The sequence below is a fragment of the Pseudopodoces humilis genome, chromosome 3, assembly GCF_049639895.1.
Source record: "Pseudopodoces humilis isolate 2021_Gansu_Grassland_sample_001 chromosome 3, ASM4963989v1, whole genome shotgun sequence".
NCBI classification, from domain to species: domain Eukaryota; kingdom Metazoa; phylum Chordata; class Aves; order Passeriformes; family Paridae; genus Pseudopodoces; species Pseudopodoces humilis.
The window spans coordinates 50,084,163-50,110,059 of NC_142202.1; the positions used below are offsets into that span (position 1 = coordinate 50,084,163).

General features: G+C 39.2%; 1 protein-coding gene across 11 annotated transcripts in view; it reads right to left on the bottom strand.

Annotated features, from left to right (window-relative positions):
• Window positions 1–1,730: 1,730 nt before the first annotated feature.
• MAP7 (microtubule associated protein 7) overlaps window positions 1,731–25,897 on the bottom strand; it is a 97,110-nt gene continuing 72,943 nt past the window's right edge. For 6 of the 11 annotated variants that reach the window (XM_088053071.1, XM_088053068.1, XM_088053073.1 and 3 more), the window contains 11 exons: window positions 23,911–24,035; window positions 21,390–21,499; window positions 20,732–21,012; window positions 17,007–17,190; window positions 14,990–15,182; window positions 13,432–13,533; window positions 13,101–13,151; window positions 12,946–13,003; window positions 10,336–10,477; window positions 4,946–5,172; window positions 1,731–3,551 (listed from right to left, as the gene is read on the bottom strand). In XM_088053071.1, coding sequence (XP_087909197.1) covers window positions 3,541–3,551; window positions 4,946–5,172; window positions 10,336–10,477; window positions 12,946–13,003; window positions 13,101–13,151; window positions 13,432–13,533; window positions 14,990–15,182; window positions 17,007–17,190; window positions 20,732–21,012; window positions 21,390–21,499; window positions 23,911–24,035 — 1,484 coding nt within the window. In that variant the 3' untranslated portion in view covers window positions 1,731–3,540. Of the gene's footprint in view, window positions 3,552–4,945; window positions 5,173–10,335; window positions 10,478–12,945; window positions 13,004–13,100; window positions 13,152–13,431; window positions 13,534–14,989; window positions 15,183–17,006; window positions 17,191–20,731; window positions 21,013–21,389; window positions 21,500–23,910; window positions 24,060–25,897 lie in introns of all 11 variants that reach the window. The other 5 variants (XM_088053066.1, XM_088053072.1, XM_088053069.1 and 2 more) reach the window with 2 other exon arrangements.

A 25,897-nucleotide genomic window follows, 5' to 3' on the forward strand; every position in this document is an offset into this window, starting at 1 on the left:
CTACTGTGAAGAAAATTAACTCTACTCAGGCAAAAGCAGCACCCTGTCTCTGGAGGTACTTCTGACCATCTCATAACTCTTATGTGCATGTAGAGCTTTAGAGCTGATACTAGTTAAAAACATGGAATAAAAGTGAGATTAGAAAAATAGTTTAAAAAGTTATTCTGTCAGTTAAGAGCTCAATGTTCCATTTTATTGTGGCTCAAATCTCTAAGCTTAATTTTGGTGCTTGTGGGAGGCATTTTTGATAATGATTTCTTTTAATATCTTCAAGTTGTTTCTAATGGTACTGTTTGGGAAAAAACACAACAACCACCCCCCCCCCAAAAAAAAACCCCAAAAAAACCCCCCAAAAAACCAAAACCAAACCAAACACAACAAAACACACAAAAAACCCCAAAACATGTAAAAATAACCAAAACCAAACTCAATGCAGTAAAAAGGCTTATTAAAGTGCAGGGTAGACAAACTTTGGATAAAGCAATATGTATTTTCAATATTCATGCATGACAGGAATCTTGTTTTGAAATCTCATATAACAAACCATGTGCTCAGCTTTGGGCAGGTGGACTTTCTAAAACAGAGGACTGGGTGAATGACACACCTGGGAACAAAAAAAATCTCAAACTGCAAAACACCTCCATGGGTGATTTTAGATCAATTTCCAAAAAGAAACAGTGCAATATTAAGTAATGATATTAGAATGTGTCTTGTATCTGTATTCTTAGGTATTTAATCTCAAACATTATTTCAAGGTCTTAGCAAGAAAGCAAATAACAAAGCATTCTTCATCAGGAATGAGGAGATAAAAGACATGAAGCAAGCAGAGCTAATGGTGAGCAGCGCAGCAGCTGCAATGTATTGAAATAACTCAGAGAGTATCATCCCTGTGAGCATCCATGCTGTGCTGTGGAGACAGGAGCATGGAGCTGAGCCTTCCCAAAGCACACAGCTCTCTGCTGGGGAAGGCTTCCCAGCCCTCACAACAGCTGTCTGCACCTGCTACTTCTACCTCATGGAGCAGTTCCACCTTGCTCCTCATGGTACAAAGAACAGAACCAGTTGCAACAGCAGGCAGAGGAGCTGGCCTTCCTCCCATAACATATTTTATTGTCAAGAACAACAACAGAAGAGAAACTATTTTCCTTGCATTAAAAGAGGCTTAACCAAAAGATTTTAAAATTCAATATTAAATCCTTTTTAAAAAATTCATGCACCTACTTCTACTCTCAATTCCCTTGGTTTTATTTTGTATGTCAGGCTGCTGAAACAGGAAATTCTTGATCTCATTTGTAGCTAACGTGGATTGACTGTAATCATAAACTGTTTTTAATACAGCCCTGTTAAAAAAAAAAAAAAACACCAAAAAATAAACAAAGCAAAAAAAAAAAATTTGAGAAATAAAGCCAACCCATTTTTCCACAAATACTGAAGCTAAGTGTGCTGAAGTCTCCCAAAAAACAAACGAGCATAATTTATAACCAAACCTAAATAGCTCAAGATCAACACAATTTACACCTGATCCTAAATGAATCCTAAGGCTTAAAACCGAAGTTATATGCAACTGTCTATCTCTTTGCTCTCTTTCTTATTGCATCTCTGATTTTTTAGTAAAGAAATTAGAGGAAACCTGACGCAAAGTTTTAAGCAGACCATGAGCAGCAAGAATAATTTTCCAAAACAGATTGACTCTTGCTTCAATTATGCAAGAAAATGAAAATATAAGTAGAAATAAATATTTCAAACAAGTTTTATTTGGTACTTACATGCTATATATAGTTTTAAAGAAAAACTACATATTTTGGACACTTCAAAATATTGTGGCTATGTACATGGAAAACTAAAGAAAGCAAGAAAGGAACCCAATTCATTTTACTGTGTCACAAGTTACTATTGAAAGCACTCTGACTGGATGGCTGTTTTTTCCTTTCCATAAATATTCCGGCAGATGAAGTCTCTTTCATTTTATTTCCATTGCTTTTATCCCATCTCCTCTATAAGATGAACACTTGGCAGCAGCAGAAATTTCTTCAAAAATTCTTCGGCTCTTATCTCAGAGGATTTCTTCTGCTAGCACAGACTTCCTGCACAGCTACCTAGAGGCCTTGCTCAGTGCACACTAAAGGCAAGTGCAGGAATCTTAATGGTACATTCTCTGTTAGCAAGAGCTGAGAGCCCATGAACCTCCATTTCCCCTACCCAAGGATCTTCTCAGTGATTCAGAGAGCAATGCCTCAAGCCTTCGGCAATGCTTCAAACTCAAACACCCAGAGCGAGCTCTGCCTCCAACAGCATTGTTTAGCAAAGCACAAAAACGTGCAAGATTTTACAGTTCTGCACAACAGCAACCAAAAGTGTGGGATGGAACAATGAATGACAGTAGAAATCAGCATCAAACTAAAGAGAAAGCAACCTGCATCGCTCTTCTTATCACTCAAACTGCACTGCTTTATAAAAACCACACACTACATAAAAAAGCAAAATTACCATTTTCCATTTGCTCTGAAACGAGCAAACCCCAAAAATCCCCAAACCTGCATCATCATCCAAAACTCAAATATCCCAGGTTCCACACAGTCTTCAATAGTCTGATAAGGCAAAGGAAAAGTCTTCCATCATTGGGAACAGCAGCAATTTACAGGACTCAGAACAAGGTATTTCACTGTATGTGTGTGCACATATGCATACACGTCTTTTATAGTATTGTGAAATTGGATGTAACTAAAAAAAAATCAAGTTTGCAGTATCTTTTTTACCACATTTGTCTAATTTATTCAGTTAAATGATTTCTTTCTGTACTGAGCAAAATTCATAAATACATAATCTAGGAGAACAATAGTTTTTACTCTTGTCCATGAAAAAATAACGCTTTCAAATTTTCACATTTTAAAACCTGTCTTGTTTTGTGTTTTTAGAGAAAACGTGAGAAAATCATAGTGACGTCTCAATTTACAGAATGTCCCTGTAGGAATTACATTTACAAGAACCTGATACAGAAGCCTATAGTTTGCCCCCATAATTAGAGTTCTCTGCAATAACATTTAAACCAACAGGTTTAAATAAAACACCTCATTAACTCTACTTGTAGAGCAATGAGGCATTTATTTTTCAAGTATTAGAACCACAAAGTGTAAAAGATTCTTTGCCAATTTTACAATTATGCCTTTTAAACCAACACCCACCTTTTTTAAAAACAAAAAAGAATCAGTCCCACCACCCAAATCAGCCCGTTACTTTCAGATTCCAGTGTCTTGTGTCTTAAGAAATATTCATTTACTAACAAAAAAAGCTTGTTGGAAATAGCCATATTAAGTAACGCATGTGAAGCATGATTTTTCTAGTGATGAAAGCTATTAGAATGGTGATCCAAGTCTATTCCCCTCATTTCTTCTGCTGGTTTTACTAAAGTCCTTCCAAAAAAGGTATTCAAGAAATCTTTAAAAAACTGGAGAGAAAAATAAAACACTCCTTCATTGCATGGAAGAAACTCCACTGACTGCAGAGACGCTCATATCACCTTTGGTTCTTCAGAAGAAACAATCAGATCACTTCTAAAACAGAAGGTAAACATGACAGGTCAGAGTGGCAATTCTTTCTTCAAGGTGCTATGTGCTTAAGCAATTATTTTAATGAGAGATGATTTTCCTTACACTTTTAGGTCAGAGAAAAATAAAGCTATATCCAATTTCATTTGCTAAATTAGTATTTGTTGAAAAGTTATAATTCAGAAAAATCCAGTGTCCTGAAAACCATCCCTCAATGCCTGCAGGAACTTGATGAGGAAAGCACATCCAGAATTTCAAAAAGTAGTTTGTAAAAATTAGTCTCCCCTTCTGCAAGCGCATCTGTCTTGGGTTGCAATGCAAGATGTAACCAAAAGTACGTGTTCTGTTACCATCTGTTAAAACCAGGTGGGGCAGTGTTCTTTATCTCTTCCATAACCTATCCCTCATAACTCCAGGGGGATCTCTTCTGCTCATGGGCCATTGAGTCTCACAGCATGACTGATAAAATTCCATCATCCCAGGGTGAGATGCTCCACCCAAGGGGAGGAGCCAAGCATTCCTACCTGGATATAGTCTGAGATTGGGAACACCACAGGCAGCCCTCTCCACTGGATTCCCAGAGGAAGACTGGAAACATCTACACCACCACTGGACCTTCAGAGGAAAACTACACCCTCCCACAGGATCATTGCTTCAACAGGACCACGTCTGTCACTGCAGGAAGACTGCAGCCACCATTTAATCTGACTGCTACCAACACCCTGACCAACAGGGTGTCAGGTTGTATTCTGACTCTGTCAGTGGGTTTTGTACTACTGCATTTTTATTTTAATTTTCCTATCAAGTTGTAGTTTTTGTTGTTTTATTTTTTCACTATTTATACATACTAGTAAAGAACTGTTATTCCTACTCCTATATCTTTGCCTGAGAGTCCTTTAATTTCAAGATTATAATAATTCGGAAGAAGGGGGTTTACATTTTCCATTTCAAGGGAGGCTCCTGCCTTCCTTAGCAGACACCTGTCTTTTCAAACCAAGACAGCATGTCAAGCACTGCACTTGCAAAACTGGAACCCAATTGCTGATCATAAGGTCAGAAAACCAGCTATCACTTCTGTTTGAAAGCACAGGGCAAACCTTTCCAAGCAACTTCAAATGGCAGAAAGTGAAGTACATGTGAAAGGCCCTCATCCAGGAAACTGTAAGGCCTCACCACTGTTGCACTGCATCTGTATGTGCTTGGCAGGCATAGCTTTACAAAGGTATGTGTTCTTGTCCCCAAGTAATTTAAATTTGTTAAAAATGTAAACAGAGTTTAAATATATATAAAAAAAAGGAGTATAAAAATGCTTAAATGAATCAACTTCTATTAATTGAGAGCTTTGGGACCTCTGTCAACTACAACAAATTACAAGTGTTAGTGAACCACAGCAAACCTACCTGCTGTTTGATGTGTTTGAACACTATCTACCTGAGGCAAAAGAGTCCCCTTATCTTCAAAGGCTAGAATTGGATTCAAAGGAATTTCGGGACTATTGCTTCCATCATTGTTCATAGCATCCAGCCGGGATGGTTTAGAACCAAGAGGCAGGTTCATGATCTCTTCAAAGTTATCATTCTGCATAGACATTCCATTTTCATTTGCATTTTTCTCTGGATTGAGATTGCTGAAAGAGAAACACAGACTTTTTTTTTACATACTTTATCTAGAACAGAAATTTAGTCATCCTCAAAGCAAAAGCACAAGTGGAAGAGAGGTCTGCATCAATCCCAAACATTCTTTTAGCCAGTGAAAACAAAACTATGCTTCTACCACAGTATTAAAAACTGGTTTTGCAGCCAAGTACGTGATATTCCTTCCCTCAGACCCATGGGATACTAGTTACTTTTGGCTACATGATAGCCAGAACTACAGGGTACTGTGGGTGTGGACGCTGCAGTCTGAGAAGCAACTGCAATGGGAATCAGTAATGAAACCTGTGCAGAAACACCCACATAATGCAATTTACAGCCCCTAACAGCTTTTTCAGATCTCATAACCTTCATTGTACCCTTCCTCTTATTGCAAATCAACGAAATTGCCCTTGGATAAGATCATTGTTATTTTTATTATTTCTTGGATCACCTCCCGCCACCAGTTCTGGAGCAGCTGCTTCTATATCCCACTGATCCAGAGGAAAAACTCCCTTGTCAATATAGTGCTCCTTTCAGTCCTTTCTCCCATACAAGATCTTAGGAGTCATTTCCAAGGCTCTACCCAGCTCCATACTTCTCCTGTGGATCATGTCCAAGCCAAAAGAGCCCTCTCCCAGAGCCCCTTACGTCATTCTGCACTTTAATTTTCCATCTCCCATGTGAGAAAGAACCCTTATGAGCAAGCCCTTGTACATCTCCCCCAGTTAAGAGCAGCACAAGCACACTCTGCATTTACACGTACTCTCCCCAGACGATACTTGCTCATGTCTCAGCCTTCATCCTCCCCTCCCAACCCCTTTATTAGGTGCTGCATTGTCAAATCCTTCTGACTCTGCAGATGGCATGTCCTATCCTGCCAGAGAGGAGAAACTAAGGTGCCACTTCAGTGAACAGGATGATCGTAATGGGACCATAAGCTCCTCAAGCAAGAGCAAGTACTCAACGAATAACTCAAAAATCTTGTGATCTTTCACAGGTGCTTCCTAAAGCCCTCAACAGTTAGATCCTGACAATCCTGGGTACCTATTCCCTATTTGGACCACATCACAACTATTCAGGTTGTTTGGAAATGTTTCAGCCACAAAGGCACAGATGCAATTTTCCTAGATTGGAAGTTGGTTATCCTCAGGCTATTTCTCAGCAGGTTTGGTTTCACAGGCTAATTTTCTGACAGCACATTTACTAGTCTTAAAAAGGAACCTGCTTGTAATTGGCATACAGTATATTTTAATTTGCTGGCTTCTTTATGTGTACAACTTTGCATAAACAGTTAAAGAATTATTTTACAGTATTCTCCAAGAGAGAAAAAAAAATAAAAATCATTGCTCTTTTCAAAGTGGCAGTGCTTTATCCAAAGCCCAGATATCCTGTGAGAATCACGCGCTGGTGTTCATACCAAGCCTTCCCAGTTTTTTAAACCATTACCAGTTCTTTTGTCAGAAAGACACTACCTTTTTTTTTTTTGTCATTTGTGGATATGCTGGGAAAATTTCAAAGTGAAAAATATGTTTCACTGCACTGAGTTTGAAAGCAGGCATAGAAACCCTGCTGGCTGCCCGGGAGAGCTCCTAAGTCATATCACTCTTTTGTGCCAGAGAGCCACATTTGTAAGATGAGGAGCAGAATCTGTGAAATGCTTTATTAAAACCTGCTCTGCCATGTACAGTCATTAGGTTAATTTTCACTATAAGGTATCTTGTTACTTATTTTATCCCCATCTACTGCCAATGACCATACCAGAGCTAGGATAACATGCAAAATTTGATGAATGGGGTAAGAAAGAGGTGGGAAGAGAGTAACTGCCCATTCATATAAATTAAACAGCACATGTAATTCAACAAGTATTAGAGCAATATAAGAACAAGCCTCTTGCTTCTGCAAACAGAATTTTTTTACCCAATTTATCAGCTGACTTAGTGAATGAAGAATTCTTCATATTTCTTATTTACGTGTCATTGCACTACCAGTAGGACACATGAGGTTAAAGTAAGATTTGTTCAGACTTGAACAATGTCTTTTGAGACAGTGTAGTCTACAATCACAAAGGGAGTACAGAAAAGGAAATCAGGACTATAAATATTCTAAATTTTGTGGGGTAAAATTTTCTAGATTCTATGCTGCTTGATCTACCTAATTACTAGAGGAGCAAATTTAGACAAAACAAAGGGAAAAATAGAACAGTGGAATTAATTTCCACTGGACATCTTAGAGGCCACAAATTCAAAAGGGGATTAGATAAATTCCTAGGAGATTGGTATGCCCTTCAGCATCTGCTAATTAGCAGCTTAGGGACTACTTGGTTGCATTTGGACCACAATGCTTAGCAACCCTTCACTGGCTAGAGGATCTCCTGGTAATTATCTTTTTTTTTTTCCTTTACATTGTGCTACAGGCCATTAAAACAAAGAACACAAAAAATAAAAAAGGGGTTTTGACCAGCTACAGCTGTTCTCACTGTGTGTTACATTTTAATGTTGTCTAAGTGTCTAATACAACACCAGAGATATCCTTTTCAGGCATACAATATTGCAGAAAGAACTGGGTAATTTTGACATTCTAACATATTCCATAAGCGTGTATGTAGCAAGACACTTGTGTAACAGTGGAAAAAATGTTGCCCGAGTTGTTCAGAGTGCATTTCCAAACATAACAGTCTTGCAAACATCTGAAGGACATCTCCATGACAGCTGAAAAGTATCTCTGCAGCTTCACATTTTGACCTGGACACATCAATATTAACAAGATAGACTGGAGGATGTTGAGAAAAGAGAAGCCAGTTTAATTAAAGGAACTGGAAAGTCCAAAAAATTTTAAATTACTGAAAATTAGATATATTGTAGATAATTTTAGCCAAAACTCTATGTAGACAGTCTAAAATTAGAATTTGAAGAGACTAAAAAATAAAGAAGGTCAGAATTCAGTATATCTGTTTCCGTTCATTCATCAAAAATCAACACTGAATAGGAAAAAATAAAATACAGAATTGCAAGCCTTTAAAAAAATGCCAAAATATTAATCACAGCTACTATTTCTGATCTAAAGGACAATGTCAGTCACCTAATTTATTGAGAGGATTTTTGTTGAGGAGACACAGACAGACATAAACAGCAAAATATATCCCAGATTTCTGAATTTAAATAAATGGTGCATATTTTTAATCCACTGAGACAGCAACTCTGAAACCAGTCAGCACTGAGGAGCTTTCTTTTCCAGGACAAGATATGAAGGCAATCACCCAGACCAACAATATATTTCTAAAAACTGGTTATCTAACCTACCCAGACCCAGCTCCACGCACACAGGATGGAGACATGTGTGGTGAACTGCGCTCACTGAGGTGTTTTGCACTTCATTGCAAGTGTTTGTAGAAAACAGCACAGGAAAGAGGAATTACAGGGTAAGCACCATAAGGAAAGTGCTGTTAACATAAACCACTGTACTGAAATTACTTTTTTGAAGAAGTAGCAGGCATGATCTATCTTGGGCAAAGAATTAGTGAATGGAGCACAAGCAAAAATCTCTAAGTGGGCTATGGATTAGACAGCTGTATGGTTCTGCATCGCTCCATCCTCTCACCCACACAAACACATGACACAAGCTCCCCAGGTAACACCTTTTTAACTTTTGGTCAGAAATCTCAGCACTCTTGCCCTTAAAACATGATGAAGTCTTTTCCAGAGAAAAGCTAAATCTTGCTGAGGGCTAGAGTGAGGTGCTTACTCAGGAGACAAGCTGCTCCCACTGCCCCTGTGTGTGCTACCATGTCAGGTGTATCTGGACACCAGACAACCACAGCACACAAGATGCAGTAGCAGTGGTGTCGGCACCTGTGGCTTTTACCATGTGACAAAATCTATGGGTTTCAGTCAAGTGCTTCAGGCTTCACCTTCCCAGTCAGTGTGGATGTACCTCTGAAGCAAACACATTCCAACCTGGCATGCCAGTTTTACCTTCCACAACCTTACATGCTCTTCCTACTTTTGTCAGTGCTCTTCAATCTCACTTATTCATTCTTCACTGTGGGCATTCTGAGGTTCCTTCCATGCAGATTATAATGGTACCAGACAACACTCATTAGTGTGGCACATTTTATATTTCAAACATCAAGGTGCTTGAAAGGCTGGGAGTGATTAACATCTTAACAGCTGCCCAAGACAATTATGAGGCAGCTTCATGCAGCTCATCCAATGCACCTCAGTGTCACTGACAGAACTTCTCTCAGCAGAAGCATCCTTGTCAGCATGACAGCAGGCTAAGATCCCCCAGGCATATGGAGGGATTGAGAAAGGGCAAATTCCTCCTTCAATTAGTGCCAATCACGCCCTGAAGCATGCTGTCCATTACAGACTGCACAATGGTTTCCCACATTCAAGTTTTTCCATGCATATTCTGGCACTACCTGCATAAAACATGAAAGGACTGCAAGATTATTTGGCTTTCTGCATCACTAACATTAAAATAACTGACAGCTCATGCTTATGTAACGGATGTCACTCAGTTCAATACTGAGGTTTCAAGCTTTTCAACAATTTCTCAAAGTCTGAGTGACTTGCTTCATGGCTACAGAGAGCTCCCAATGTATAATATCTGCCTCCCCAAATACTCCTTATGAGGAACAAAGGTGTTTTTTTAATGCATAACCAAAGTGACTAGTCCCATATCTCACACCAAGGATGTATCTATAACACCACTGCTAATATTTCAAGCAGTTTAGAAATCAAAACATCTAGGCTGAATGCACAGTATTCATTATTTGAATTAAGAAAATAAGCAATGCAAGCCCAGAGTGGGTTTTATGAAGCTTCATCAGGGAAAGGAACAGAAAAAAAATTCCCTTTCCATTAAGTTTCAATAAATGTAATAATTGCTGCCAGACACATTGTTCCAAACACTGCAAAGAACATGCTCTATTTTTTTTTACATTTTTCCCAGTCAGTTAGCAAAAATCAGTTACTGCTACTTGAAATACAATAAAGTTCTTTTCTGAGCACAGGAAATGATAAAAAACAGGGAACAAGGCAGATTGAACAGTTGCCTCTTACTCAGTTAATGAACTCACGGACATGAATATAATTTATTACTCTAGCAGCCCTCATCCTCCAAACATAGCTCCCTGCCACCTGTGGATGTTTTACCTGTCCACGTTTCCAGGGGGCTGCTGTGGCAGCACCACGCGGGTGCAGGCGGCCGGAGTTCCGCTGTGCGGAGGTGGCAGTGCTGCGTGCTGGAGCTGAGGCCCTGCTGCAGGCTCCGACGGAGACGCAGGACTGGCTGCAACTGGGCAGAGAAAACAGGCTTTCAGAAAACCAAGCAGCAGCATCTACCCCGTAGATTAGGGTGAAAGATTTTCTACAAAAGGCAGCATAGCCAAGGAGAGTTACAGTTCGAAAAAAGATACGGTTCCCACAGCCCTCCCCCCCCGCCTTCTCTACCCAGCCCCATCTCCTTTGCCAACTTTTTGGGCACACAAACCCTGTTTCAGGTCCAAAGTAAACGTCACAGATTTCAAAGCCATAGCTTTGTGAACAAAAATAAACATTTTACACTCATATGTACAATTCCAACATATAAGCCAGTGGGCAAAAGAGGCTGGATCTGATAGAATGTTATGCTGGCACTTTTCAAGTAGCAACAGAGAATGGAATAGAGAAGAACTTGGACATTGCTAATTCCTTGTACTGGTATTTCTTGATTCCAGTGACTCAAAAGGAAATCAAGAAAAAAAACATCTCCATTGGGAAGGACACTTCTTTCAATAAGTACCAAATTAAAACATTGGAGAGAGCAACATAAAATGAGATTATCCTTCTCCCTCATGCTGAGACCACGTGACACATGTTTCTGGCCTGCCTTGTGGTTTTGTTTTAAAGTACAACTACAGCCTTCTGCGTTGTATCTAGAGTCGCTCTATTCATATACAGGTCAGTAAAAGGAAGCAACTGCACCCCAACCCTGCTAACATCTGCTACAGTAATTGCAAGGACAATTCAGTATTCATAGTCTTAGACACATCTATCTACATTACCCAAAACTTCATCTGGTAAGCCCCCCCTTCAGCTGCTCTATTTCACTGTACTCCAAATGTTTGGGCTAAAAATTTTTATACTGAATGTCTTAGTCTGATCTTTGGCAAAGTTTTTATATGGAAGATACTAGAAATAGAGGTTTCTGTGCTTCTACAAATGGAATAACAGGAAAACATATTTTCTTTAATGTTCAGAAGGAAAAAACATAAGAAAAAGTTGTCTGTAAATGCAGAACAACCTCATATTTTGAAGCAGAGGCCAAATAAATGAAAAAAAAGGTGATGGATTTTTTTTCGTTGTGTGATTTGGCCATTCCAATATTCCCATAAACGTTTCCTCAGGCTTTGGCAAACAGTAAGACTTAAGAAAAAAATTTAAAACCAAACTGTTTGTGGAGAGTCAGAGGTCTGTTAAAGTGCAATATGGAAATTTATGTGGCTGGAATATGCCCAGTAATCCATACCTTTAACTCAGTGGCACATATAGATAATGCAAAGTCAAATAGTTGAATAGCCCTGAGGCTGAGAGCAGTTTTCTCTTTATTCAGTCACTCCAAGACTCTGGCCTTCCCTTGGGCCTGGGGAAATGGAGATCCAAAGTCTCCTCTGCCTTAGGAAACTGATAGAAGACTACTTCTCATCTATCTCTAGAGGGAAATCACTAGCCAAAGGTTGTAGAACCCTTTATAGTTTTGTGAATTCTTTAAATGTATTACCTTCAACAGTGCCCAAAGACAAAGATGACATCCCAGGTGAGTCCTGTGTTAGTGCCTCACAAACTTTTTTCCCCAAGATAATATGTTAACAAATAAACACAGGTAATAAAATCTGCATCAAAAGGTTTCTTGACAGAACTAATTATAGGGTTCACTTCAAAAATCAAGAAAAAAAAGTCATCCATTAGTCAGGGCTGCTGTCTTCCCTGTTACTCAACCCAAATACAAAGGAGCAAAAGATTAATGCCATTTATTATGTTATGCTACAATAGGAGAAGCCATTTGAAAGCTTGACTTTAGTATCTTTAAACAGTGCTAAGTCATACCTGGCAACTGTTGAATATAGACTACATTTTATTTTTCTTCCTTTATTTTAAGTATTAAAGTCTTATATAGAAAATAACCTGAAAAGAAATAAAGATAGAGGGAATGTAGTAGAAGGAAAGTGTAAGAGAGTGTGGGAGTGACAAGACTAAGCTTTTGTAGTAGGTCAGTTTTGTCAAAAAAAGAAATGAAGACCAAGTGAATAAGGCAGCGGGTGTGAAAGAAAGAGAAGTGTGGAAGAAAAGAAGGGAGATGTTTAGAACAATGAATGCTTTGTTTTGATGACTAAGAAGAAATAATCTTTTAAGAAAATGGAGTAAATCTGCAACAACCACATCTGAAATAACATAAGAAACAAACTGTATAATCAGTTTATTTTGTGATCCAAATCACAAAATAATTTCTTTTCACTTTATAAATATTCAAACTTGTTAAGAAAATTTATTTTTGCGAAAGACCAATGTGACGAAGTTGTTAAAATATTGGATTCATTTAGTAATGGCTAACAACCTATACAGAAAGCCTAAGTAATTAATGTCTGCTAAGATTTCATTTATACTCCTCTCATACTTTTTTTTTACTGCAATTAGTGTGTCAGGTTTCAGAATTGTTTCTCAAATCATAGTGCTCAGTAGGCATTTATTCACCTGTTGTGGTCAGGGCACAGTTAAACACAATACCTGCTTCTCCAGTAATATTTGCCTTTGATATATGTCCATTTTGCTGGTCATTGGATTTCTACAAAGGAAGGACAATTTTGTAAATTAAAAATGGCACTAAGGAAAAAAACCAGAAATGTGTTCAATATTTACACATGTTAAGTAGCAGCACTGACCTTATCTACAGCTTCTACACGCCTAGTTCTCCTCATGATCTCCTCAAGCCTCTACAATGAAATGTAAAGGGGTAAAACAATGTTTGCTGGCATTAATTTGAATATCTGTCTCCTAAACCACAACTGCTTGTCATTTATCAGCTGTATCTGTTTATTGCAAAAAAATGCATTATTTATTACTGCTGGCAATATTCCCTTCATTGTCGCATCAGGCCACTGAGGACTGAGCCTTTCTGAGAGCACATTTCTATCATTTACTCCCTAACTGCTGAGGTGGAAACAGACTGCTAAGGCAAAACCAATCACAGTTTCTCTGCATGGACTGAGTTACCTTCTTCCTTTCCAAGCGCTCTTGTTCTTCTCTTTGGAAATGCTTTTCACGTTCTAATCGAATCCTCTCAGCCTCTTCCCGCAGGCGAGCTTCCTCTTCTTTCTATGTTGGTGGTAAAAGAAAAAGAAGTGAGGAATAATTTACTATTTAAGGACAGTTTTACAGCCTGTGCGTAATTATGCATATCTGCAACACCCTGAAAGGACACTTTTGGGGTTTACAAATCACCAAAAATCTTTTCAGACAGAATTGCGCATTTCTTGATTAATCTCCGTGTTTTGAGTAGCATTAAGAGAGAATAACTAAACAAGGGACATCATGTTTGGTTCTGTGCCCATTCCAGAACACACCAGATGACAAATAAGGAATGAATTTTCTAGCCTTCAGCATTAAAACAGCAGCCAGGAAAGTATTGGAGAGATCCATTTTTTGTGTGGTTAATATTTTTGAGAGTAAAATAAAGGCAGTAGAATGTTTTGTTTGGCCGACTGAGTAACTGTTCAATGAGACCAAGGGCAAACAGCCACAGGCCCATTTGCACAAACTTTCCATTCCTGCTTTTTTAATTAAATGCATAATTTGTCTGAAATATACTGTAGAGGGGCCTTGCTCCCTGACCATGACACTGTTATATGATGGAACTACTACAATAGATAATTTTTTGCATCTCTAGCATCCAAAAAAGCCTTGGCCACATGCTATCTCTGAGTGCTAAACTGAGTTAAGCCTCAGTTTAACAGTTCAAAGAAATTAGCACACATCTTCTGAAAAAGAAGAATGGAGTTTCTCAGCCATATTCACTAACACAATCCTTTAAACATTTATTATCAGAAGCATACATTTATACACCAGAAGAAAACCTCGTGTCTACAAGGCAAATTGAAGTGTTGGATTGTGGAAGAATAAAGCACATGCAAGAACTAAGAGAACATGTGAGAAGGAAAGAATCCTACCCAGAATGCTTACCACAGCCTCTCCTGAAGTCAGTAAACCAACATTATGCCCATCAAAAATGAAAGCACTTGAAAAATGTAATTTTCATTTATTATCATATGTCTTTTGACTAGTTGCTCTGATTTCAGGAGTACCGGGCCAGATAAAGGTTCTCCTTGGTTTGATTAAATCAATCCCTTCGCACGAGCCCCACACAAAAGCAGTATTTGACACAGGATCAGAACTCAGCAGTACCACATCTCCAACACACTGAATAGTTATCTTTGCATCTGGACTTGCTGTAACTGTTGGGACAAAGAATTCTCTAGTATAACAGCATTTATCAAAATTTCCCAATACAACTCTATTGATTTTTTTCATCACAATTTATGAGGAATAAGAAAGGATTTGTTCTAAATACATTGTAAAGTGAAAGAGGAAAAAACCCCTCAAAACTCAACTCCATACCACATGTGGAATTCCATTTCTATGGAATGAACTCTGTCTCAACAGATAGCATTTAAATTTTAGATATTGCTCTAATTTAGGTGCTATGTAAGAGGTGCTGCTTCACCCACTTCACTGCCAGCTAGGTTGGCCCAGAAATTCCAAGAGGGAAGCATACTTGTTTCTGAATGCGCTCCATCTCTTCTTTCTCCTTCTGCTCTCTCTCTTCTGCCTGGCGGCGCAGCCGTTCCTCCTTTTCCCGCTCCTCTGCATCCCTCCTTTGTTTTTCTGCTTCTTGTCTGCGAGCTTCCTCCTCTTCGCGGCGAGCTCTTTCTTCAGCTATCCTCTGGGACAACTCTTCTTTCTTTTGTCTGCAATCATTAAAAAAGCATAAGAAAAACAGGTAATAAAAGTAGGGAGAAAAGCCAAACCACCAGGTTCCTGATCCAGCCCTGCTTGATAAAGGTGCACTGCTGCCTTATTCCTAAGCTATCTGTTCTGCTTCCCACAGGGGCCAAACGTGAAGCCCTATGGAATATAGAAAACTCTGCAATGCAACACCAATACTTCCCCAGCATACCTCTGCCTAATCTATGGCTTGCATGCTTTCTGAATCAAAACCTATGATTAATACACTTTGCAAAACTTTCTGCTCTTTCATATAATCATATTCTGAAACAGTACACATTTCTGGCACCCATCTCACCTCATGGCAATGATTCCTTGTTTAAAAAGAAGTACCTAATTCTGCCGATTTTTGAAGGTTACCTTCTAACCTTACTAATGGCCCCTCATCCTTGTATTATGAAGTAAGTAACTTTTCCCCTTCACCTTTGAAGTTTCCCAAATTATTTAGGACTTTTTAGTGTATCTTCCCAGCTGAAGAATCCTCACCTGTTTAGTAGATTTTCATATGGGAACTGTTTTGTACTTGTTACCTTCTTTGATGTCTGTCTGCACTTATTTTTCTAGTTTTACTAATTTTATTATCACAAAAAATATAAAACACAACATTCAAACTGTAGATTTATCTTGATTACTTCAGAATGACATTTTCATTTTGCTCTTGTTTCTATTAACTTGTAACAGTTCATTTACTTTGTCAACCATGACTCACCTGATACTTTCAAATATTCAACTCCAAACAAGATCTCTTCCCTCAAATAATTCAGCCAGAGACCAGCACCAGGAGTCAAGTTAGATTTATTTCCTATACACATTCCTTTATGCTTATCAACTTCCATTAAAATGGAAGCATTAAAATTTAATATAAAATGTAAGAAATTCAGCTTCCATTTTATAGCACAATATAAGATATGTCTCAACCTCACAACTGACTTGTCTCACTGAATACCAACAACATCTCGCTGGCTGCAACTCCTTTCAAGTTCTTTTTGCACAGACACTGGTAACTCCTTTCACTGTGAAAGCTGATTATTCTTTTTATTTTTGATCTTTCTGTCATAATATTTATTCACCATATTACTCTTACGCCAGAGAAGCTTTTTTTTTTCCCTTTAAAACTCTTTTTGAGAGGGTCAGTGTTCTGAGCCTTTTGGAAAGCCAGGCTATTTTAACTGGTTCTGCCTTGTTCCTATCAAGAAGTCCAACAAATTCCAGAGGCATGGCAGCCCTCTAAAAAAACATTCAACTTACGCTGCAGCCAGAGTCATGAGTATCCAGATGGGCTACTCATTAGAAAGTGAGATGTAACATTAATTACCCTCCAAAACTGCTGGGAGGGTGTGGGGGATGTCTTTATTTTAAATGAGAAAATTAAGAGGTCCAAGTCACAACAGCTGTACACCTAAAGTACCACCCACAAGAGAGATCTTACAACTCAAAGAGGCTGTGCTGATCACAAAGTTGAAAACAGCCATGCAGAATTTGCTAGAGGGAACAAAAAAAGTACAGCTTTGTTAATCTCTGGGGAAACAACAAATCACAACTGCAAGGATCTGCTCTCTCCTCCTGGCCTATTTTTAAAGCACCACTTAGAATAAGTTTTAACCTTACAGATCTGCTTAGGTATATACTGCACCAACTGAAAAACCCAACAGGAAAATATGGTTTTGAGGAGGAACTTGTGCCTCCTGCACTTCAGTGCTGTGCTTCGTATATAACAATTTAACAGCAGAATAAACACAAGAAGCTGCTAAAAACATATCTTCTCTACTGCAGAGGCCTAGAATTACCTTTCAAGCTCTTCTCTCTCCCTCCTTTCCTGCTCCTCCCGTTCCCGCTGCTCACGAGCAAGGCGCCTCTTTTCAGTCAGCAGCCTTGTTGCTTCTTCAGGGTCAGTTGTACCTGCAGAGGGCTTGGGCAGTGCTGGAGCTGGAGAAAGAGCTGGTGGAGCAGGAGGTAGGGATGGGCTGGCTGCTGAAACAAATGGGAAAGAAAATTAGTTTGTACAGACACAGTAGCCAAGATGTCACTCTCTTGAAAGGAACAGAAAATACTTCTGAATGCACTGCAAAGTGTTCTCAAGCTTATGTGTTTTTTTAAATAATTCAGAGGAGGAGAATGTTTCCAGATGCTAGAGGTTCACATACCTTCAGGGAAGTTTGGTTTTGCAGGATATGTGAAAGCATCTGCAGCTGAAAGTGTACACCAAGTTTTCTGTCAGAACAAATGCTGACAGGTGCTTAATAGGAGTTACGCTGGCTCAGCAAGTCCCTACCATCACATTCCTTAAGCTTGCTCAATTCTGTTTGAAGAGCAGAAACAAGACATTGTGAAATTATATTTTCTTCTTTCTGATCATCCACATCTGAAGATCAGAGCCAGAATTTTTGGTGACAGTCATTTTTGGTGACTTGGTGATCTCAAAGATCAGCTGCCTGAAGTGATCTGCACCAAGGGTAGGATGCCAGCTGTCATCATTTTTTGCAGCTGCTCCAACCTGAGGCAACTCATGGGACACAACTTTTTAAGTTTTGACACTATTGGTGAACTGTGGCTTGTGTTCAAATCTCAGCAGTGCCTTCATATAAATTCTTTATTCAGGGCCAGTTTTGTCCATGCGGCAGAGAAGATGTTACAGTTTTTTTTCAAGTAAAAGGCTAGTTCATATTTCTGTACGTTTGCCTGGCATTCTCTAGCACAGGTACAGAGTGACACATCACCTTTTCTCTGGACACCAGAGACCCACAAGCTAATGTTGAGAAGCATTCCCAGAGTAATACCATCTGGTAATGCAGGCAAACATGGAGAGGGAAGACTTTGAACTGTCAATGAAATCAGATTCTGACCCCAGTAATATATATGTAAAATAAACCACAAGGACCAGCAAGCAGATGACTTTAAATCTGCATTTCTAACCATATACTGGGATGTGACAATTTTCCTTACATCACTAACAACTTCTAAAGAGGGGTTTCCTCCCTGACTCCCCCCTTCCTATACCTCATCATGTAAACAAACATAAATTCAGTTGTTTTCTGTGCTGAATTTCCATCTGTAGACCTCCCTGCTTTCCTCTTCTATCAGCTAAAAACTACAGAGGTATTTCTATAACTCCTCCAGGGTTTGACCATGAATTCAAATGATACTTCTACACCAATAATTTAAAGAGTGCCAGGGCCTGTTCTCTAGCCTTGAGGTGAGCTGGCATAGTTTGGCACTAGCTCAGTGGAGCACTATTCTCTCACATTACCAAAACAGGTATTCAGCCCAACCCCAGGGAACAGTGCGGACCTGGGCTGACCTCCAAGACATAGCTGGGACTCAGAAAATTCTGGGATGTTGAAATATAAAAAGGTAAGCAATTTGATCACTGAATATTGGGAGCCATTTAGAGCCATGCTCTTAGTAGCCTTGGGGACAGAAGGTAAGAAAATGAGAAGCTGCAATTACAGCCTGGATCAGAAACATACCAGAGAGCCTTTGTAATTGTAAACAGTATAAATGACAGAGTTCCTGCACCTCAGCCCTTTTTAATTTACTAACATGGGCCAAGGCAGGGCTGTTGCTTTGAAGGGAGCACAGCTTTGTGCTGCTTGGGGCTCGCTTCTTGCCTCAGGTGCTGAAGTTGGCAGCATAACAAGTAGCTTAATGCACACCTGCCCTGCTGTCACAACAGATAATACCCAAAAGACCTTGAAAGCTTCATTGGCATTAGTGAAGTTGTGTGTGAGATTTGCCTGCAAAAGCTTGAACAGCTTCATCAGCAATTGCTACCTGCTGACCTCCTGGCTGCTGGCCAGCAGGCAGCAGACCCACACTAGTGAAAGACCAGTGCTGTTACCTGTAGGGAATGAGCTGTATTCACCTGCAACACAGCCCCAGGAGAATTAGCAAATCAGCAACATTCCTCTAGCTCCAGATGCTGTACTTGCACCTCTCTAGACCCTTGAATTCAACCAGTGACTAAGTTTTGGCAGCTGGGGGCTCCACAGACAGTACAAAGCCATCCTATAACCTCGCATGTAAAATGCTCTGCCTGAGGTCTCCATCTTTGGTCCCAGCCAAAGCCCTCCTCTGGCTTTGGGAGAACACATTCAATTTGAAGGGCTGCTCATCACTCTAACTATAGCACCCTCCTCTTTCATTTGTCTCCACTTCATATTCTTGTTTGTATTCTTTGTTGTGAATACAAGCTGCTTGACTTTTGAATACTTTTATCACACATAACCTGTTTCAGTACTAAGAGACCTTGTCACAAACTCAAATTTTGACTGACACTGCAAGGAAGTGGAGTCTCTCTTCCTCCTGAGCTAAACAGTCAGACAAGCATGATGGTTTGTCTGGTCTGTGCCTTGTACAGGAGAGCTATAACTTGTAAATACTTGCAAAGTTCTCATTAGTATCTCTGAAATGGTCTTAAAAGGAAGTTTTCTTCTGAAAAGGAAGCAAGCAAAAGATGGCAATTAAAGCTCCTTTGCATGCCCACGGCCAACAGATACATCCATCCACCCTTTTTGTGGGGTTGCACCTTTTGTAGTAGGATCTGGGTATCAGACAGGAACTACAGTAACAGAACTTAATAAAACAAAATAAATCAATTCATGACAGGTTTTTTTTCATAGAACAAGCCCAAACTACATGTGCTGCAGTTAAATGCAAGATTTCTAATACTTAAAACTGTTATCTGAAAGGTAACTGCAGGGAAGTCTACAAATTTTAAGTTCAGAATCCTAACTAACATAACTTGCTATCCCAGTGGTCACACTGGACTTTCTATCTCATCTGCAAGAGACAGTTTATGCCATATTTAGAACGAACTAAAATGTCTGCTAGAAATAAACTGTATTTTTCCATTTTCATATTTACCTTTTTCCCTTTCTACATTTTACAGTCATTATTTTATTTTTTGTGTTCATCCTTTTCTGCATTGCTGCTTTTCAGGGTTGGTAGAGTTTGGTGAGGGTTTCCTGTTCATTTGTTAACTAACTATTTAATAACTCAATTTCCCTTAAAAATTCCCCCTATTCCTTTTTACTCTTTTTCTTGGTTCTCTGCATTCTACTATACTCTGCAAATCTCTCCTGATATGGTCCTCTTGCAATATTATACATAAGTTAGTAGTTACATAAATTAGTAGTGTTACCAGCACAAGTGCAGTATGTATAACATGCTCACATGAACTCATGTGATGGTTTCTTGCACTGTAAAGTCTTCAGACCATTAATATTCTATTTCAACAGTTTGTAAAGAAGCCATGCTATGATATGGAGGACAAAATTCCTGTCCAAAAGGGCAGAGAAGAGGCTTGTGAAGCCACACTGTGTGAGGCAGCTTGGCATGTTGACTCAGAAGCAGGAGGGCTTCAACCTGTCTACAATTTCCTCATAATGAACATACATCTGCAGGAGTGCTGTGAAGAATTCAGATTAACCTTTGACAGAAAAGTACATCATTTCAGAGAAAGCGAAGGAAAAATATGAAACGTTCCTTATCCTAAAGCAGGATGTCTCCTTACCTTGAGTTAGCTCTGCTTGGACAGTGAGCTGTTCCTGACATGCGGGTTCTCCAGCAGCTGCTGAAGCTCCTTTACCCTCTTCTGTCCTTGCCTCATTGGCCTTTTCAGCCTCCTTTTCTTGTCTTTTCTTCTCACTCTCTGGTTTGATTTCTTTTTTGACTGGCCGGATGTTGCCAGGAGAGGGAGGACGTGTCTGAGCAGAGGAAACTTTGGAGGAACCAGGTGGGGAAGTTATCTGCTTGGGTGTCCCAGGCAAAAAAGGCAAAGACTTTGATGCATGCCTGTGTAATCAAAGAGTGACAATGCTGGTTTTCACTTCTACTACCATAGCAGCTAAAAATAAAACCACTTCTGTGTTTCTCTATCAAGCAGGACTGCTGGTACAACTGATCTGGTTTCATGCAAAATGGCTCCCTCCAACTCTCCAAATGTGTGAGCACTGAGCCCAGCCAGAAAGGGAGAAACCAAGTGATTTCCTGCCCCTTCCCCTTCTCCAGAGCAGTAGCAGGTTTTTTTTTTAAAGCAGGACTGTCTTTCCTTTTTTTGCAGAGAAAAAACATCTACATCATCAAATAAGTTTGCCATGTTTCACATTTAATTAATAGAACAATCAGAGCTGCCTATAGCTCATGTCCAGCTAAGCATGTACTTGACTTACCAAACTGGAGAGGGAGCTGATGATCTAGCTTTGAGGCTGGAAGTAAAATGACCTCCTTTAAAGTTGGCTGAGAAGCTGGATGACAAATGGTCCTTTTCTCTTTTGTCAGTCTATAGCTCGGCAAACAAAAAGACAAAGTCAAGCCAGAGTTCACACAGCTAAAGAAAGCAAAGCAAGCTCAGTTAAGGATGAGGAGTTGGGGGGCTGAGAAAAAGCAATGCTGAGTCAATGATTTCTACAGCTTGTTTAACAAGTTCCTTAATATAGCCCTGTAACCTGATACCATCTTTGTCAGCGAATATGCATTTGACAACAAGGATCCTTTTCAGTCATTCTCTCCTGTCCTAAAATGTAATGGGCTAATTTGCAGAGGTTTATTTTCACACAGGCAAAAAAAAATTACCTTTTATAACTTGATCTTTGCTGATTGCTACAGAGTATCTTCCACTACATCCCATAAGCACAGGATTTCTTTAGCAGAAAACACAAAACAAACTCCCCCTGCCCTTGGCTCATACTTGGTCACAGCCTCCCAACACAGCACAACATTTTGGGTTCATGCTTACAAGTGAACATCATGAATGTCCTCAAAGCTTCCAAATATGGCAGACCAATCCTATTCTTTCTTTTCTTGGATGATTTTTCAGCACATACTTTTTGCCATTGCTTCTTACACATGATAGTAATTTCCTTTATTCTTCTTTATTTTTAAAAAATAAAATCCTAAGTTGAGAAATATTTCTAATAATACAAACCAGAGCTACAACAGATCTACTGCTTTAAGGGAATATATGAGAATTTAGGCATCTATTTACTTCCCATATTTAAATCTAGATTAAAAACTTAATGGTTTTAGAATAATGAGCTCAGATCCCAAGTGTCTGAAGAACAGGAATACTGGAACGTACACTGAGCTGCCAGTCAGCCAGCATGATGCAGAGGCTGCTGCTCATCACCTTGGCTGGAGCTTAAACACAACCCCTGCAGCAGGTGTGTCATGAGGCTTGAGAGCCTCACCAGCTGAAACCTGTGCAATGTTCATCCCCTGAACTGAAAGCCAGGTTAACAACTGGAAAAGAAAGACTGAAAACAACTTCATGAGCACATGATGTGCTGAGTTATCAAAATAAACACAAGGAGAATAAATGCATTGCAATCAACAAGAGTTTTAGCTTGCTAGCAGTAACTCTGTATTGGATCTGCTTTATTAGTACTGAAAGCAGAGCATCAGAAAACTTTTCTTCATATCAATAAAGTAAACAGCTGAACTCATACAGAAGTTTGCAGAAGCATAAAAGATTCTCCACATCACACAGGCTACTGGAAACAGCTCTTAATTCACTCATTTTATATTAACAACAGTTTTCTATCACCTCCTCCACCAAAAAGTAACAACCTTTCTTCTTTTTAATTTGGAGGGAAAAAAAACAGACCAAACCCCAAACCTCTCAAGAGGAAGAACCATTAGGTCAGGGGAATGCAATGCTCTATGCACACAGTAGGAAATTTCTCTAGAGATAATACCAAGGCTATGCCTTAGCTTAAACTTCAGTATACTACCCTAAAGATGAAGCAGTGGCTATGACTCATGGCACTTTGATTAACGCTGCTTCCAACAAGGATGTCAATAGCAGCACTGTCTCTTGACCTTCTGCCCATCAGGCCAAACAAAAATGCAAGCACCTCTTGCACAATGTTTTGCAGAGATGACTTCAACTCTTCTCGCACTCTCAGGTTGTAAGTACAAGAAAAATATAACTGCTCAGGTTAACCAAATGAATCTGAACTAGGTCTGACTGCATCCCACTGGCTTGGAGCACAGTCAACACAAGTTTGTTCTACTGTTTTGATGTTCCTAAAAGCTCAGATCAGCCCTAGTACTGCTACTAAATCATTCTGAATGAACCTGTGGAAAGCCTTGCTTATAAACCATGATCCTAAACTAACTTCTTCCTTCCCAGTGGGCGAAAGTTTACTAGCCTGGTCTCCTAAGAAAGCCCAGATGAAGTGAGAGTGCTCTGTGCACTTGTGTATAGAGACATGTGAGTGCACGCATTCCCCGCCACCTCTTTATCTTAGTGGTTCAGCTGAATTTGCTAGAGGCCTCAGAAGACATCAAATTCTGGAACCTCTGTGAAAACAGCCTGCTGGGAAAAACAATTTCCCCACTGAGGGAGAAGTGGCAACACCATCTTGGGCCTTAAAAGGCAGCAAAGAATCTACTTAAGAATGGGGCACTGTGACTGCCTCTGTGCCTTGCAAGAAGGTAAGGCATCTACTCTGCAAACACAGGTGTTTGGAAAACATCAGTGCTTTTCCACATGGATTCTTTGGTGAGCAATCAGGCTGTGTCACTACATAACCCAGTGTGTTTCAGTTAGAATCCAGCCAACTATGACACAAACTGGAGAGGGTGGGGACAGTGCAGAGGGGAGGAAGTATCCCTGCAGCTATTCCAGTCCCAACAAGCAGTGCAGTCATGGCACGGGACACGGAGTACTCGTGCAGCTGCCAAACTTACCCCTGCAAGGTGCGTTGTTCGCCGACGTCCAACGGCATCAGTAGAAGCATAAAGTTTTGCTCGTTCTCCTGAACTCCTACAGTTCATGGCCTTGTAGGACAGAGGGCTGAGGGGGCTGCAAGATGCTGAACGGGGACAAACGGGGATAACTACGGTGTTGGTTGGTTTGGTTATTTATTAGTTTTAATTACAGAGTAGCATTGGAGAATTGACAGAGGAAAGCCAGCAGGAAGAGAAACGACCGAGAAAGACAGAAAAGAAAGAAGGTGTTAATACAAAGAGAAATGAATAATTATCAAGTCAGAACCATAATTTGATATTTTTCCTTGGCCACACATACAGTAAGGATGTTAGTTCAATAGATGCTTATGCAATCCATTTGTAAACTAATAATTTCTTTCTAAAAAATTAAGAAGTATGCCATGATACTGGATAGCAGATAGTATTTTCCCATTAAGTTTTTGTACAGCTAGTGGTTCTGAAAAAGCAGTAGAAACAGTGGCTGGTCTGACAGATTAGCTTAGTACATACATTGGAATGAGTCTCAATTACATTCAGAATAGAAAGCAATCAAATGGAATCAGAATGCCTACGAATTGCATTGGAAGTGAAGAAAAACTAACGGAGACATGCACACAAATATCAAAACCCACAGACAATACAAAACAGTTTTAACTAGGAAATTAATGAAATTGCTGTCTACATTTTACAGCAAGTGATTTGTTTTTAAAAATTCTTCTTTCTAGGAATATTTTATCCCATCATATTTTTTGATATTTCTAGAATAACAACTTAAATACATTATCAATAGCAAACTATTTTACACATTTAAAGAAAAAGCAGGCTTACAACAACAAATCAGCTTGGAAATTAGAATCTGAATAACCAGGATGGCAGCTTTTGTTGGTTTGCACAAGCAAAAAGACTATTACCAAAAGATCTGACAATAGCAGGTATCAGATATACAGTGCTCTGATTTTATCTTCAAAGAGAGCTTTAACTGCCAAACATATCATGGGAAACTTCTTGCAGCAAAGTGTTCTTGGACTTTCACTTGATTTAACTGAAGGAGAAGATTGGGAAAAACTATGCTATTACTGCGAAGTTTTATTTTTCTGCTCCTGTTTGTCTCTTCTGGTCATTTAATTGAGTCTTAGCACAATTATTATCCTTAAGAAAAAAATAGGGGCTCTATATAATATCTTCCTATTCTTTTTTTTCCCCATGTCAAAGAAATTTACATCCTCTGTTTCCTTAATGAAAAGCCAAACCAAACAAATATTTCTTGCCTGTATATCCCTCTCTGAGCACACTTGAAAGAAAGCAGTTCCACATACAGTTAATTCTTCTAGTCTTACAAAAGTACAGCTGCTGTTACAGGAAGAGCTCATAGACTTAACAGCACTAATGCTGCAAATTCTCCTGCACCAAGAGATTAACATTATGAATAGAGTCTCATGTAAGGGTTACAGCAGTGGCACTAATGCTTGCCTTATAGTTTATAGGGATTTATGTTTAATGAGGAATTATGACTTAAAAACAAGCAAGGAACAAGAAAACAGGGATTTTTGTTTGTGTTTTTATTTTGATTGAGTCCATCTAAGCCAGATAGGAGGCAATGGCATAATGCTTTATACCACTTATAATTTATGTGGCTCCTGCTCTGTGATTCAATTCCCCTTCTGCATGCTGATTATCTGAAGTTACCACCAAGGATGACTACACAAGTATTAAAAGAGAAACAGTTCATTTTCATTTGTGAAGTTGCCAAACAATGCTTTAGGCAGCACTTCCAATGATTCATGTACTAACAGGACTACATCTATTCAGAGGAGCTTTTTGAAAGCTATTTAAAAAACATTTTAGTTTTGAAGGGTTTATTTTAAAAAAGATCCCAATGTACTCTTATGCTGGATGTCCCTAATAGCTCACTTAAGATTTAAATACATGAATCCATATTTAACTCAGTTTGGATTTTTTACATTGC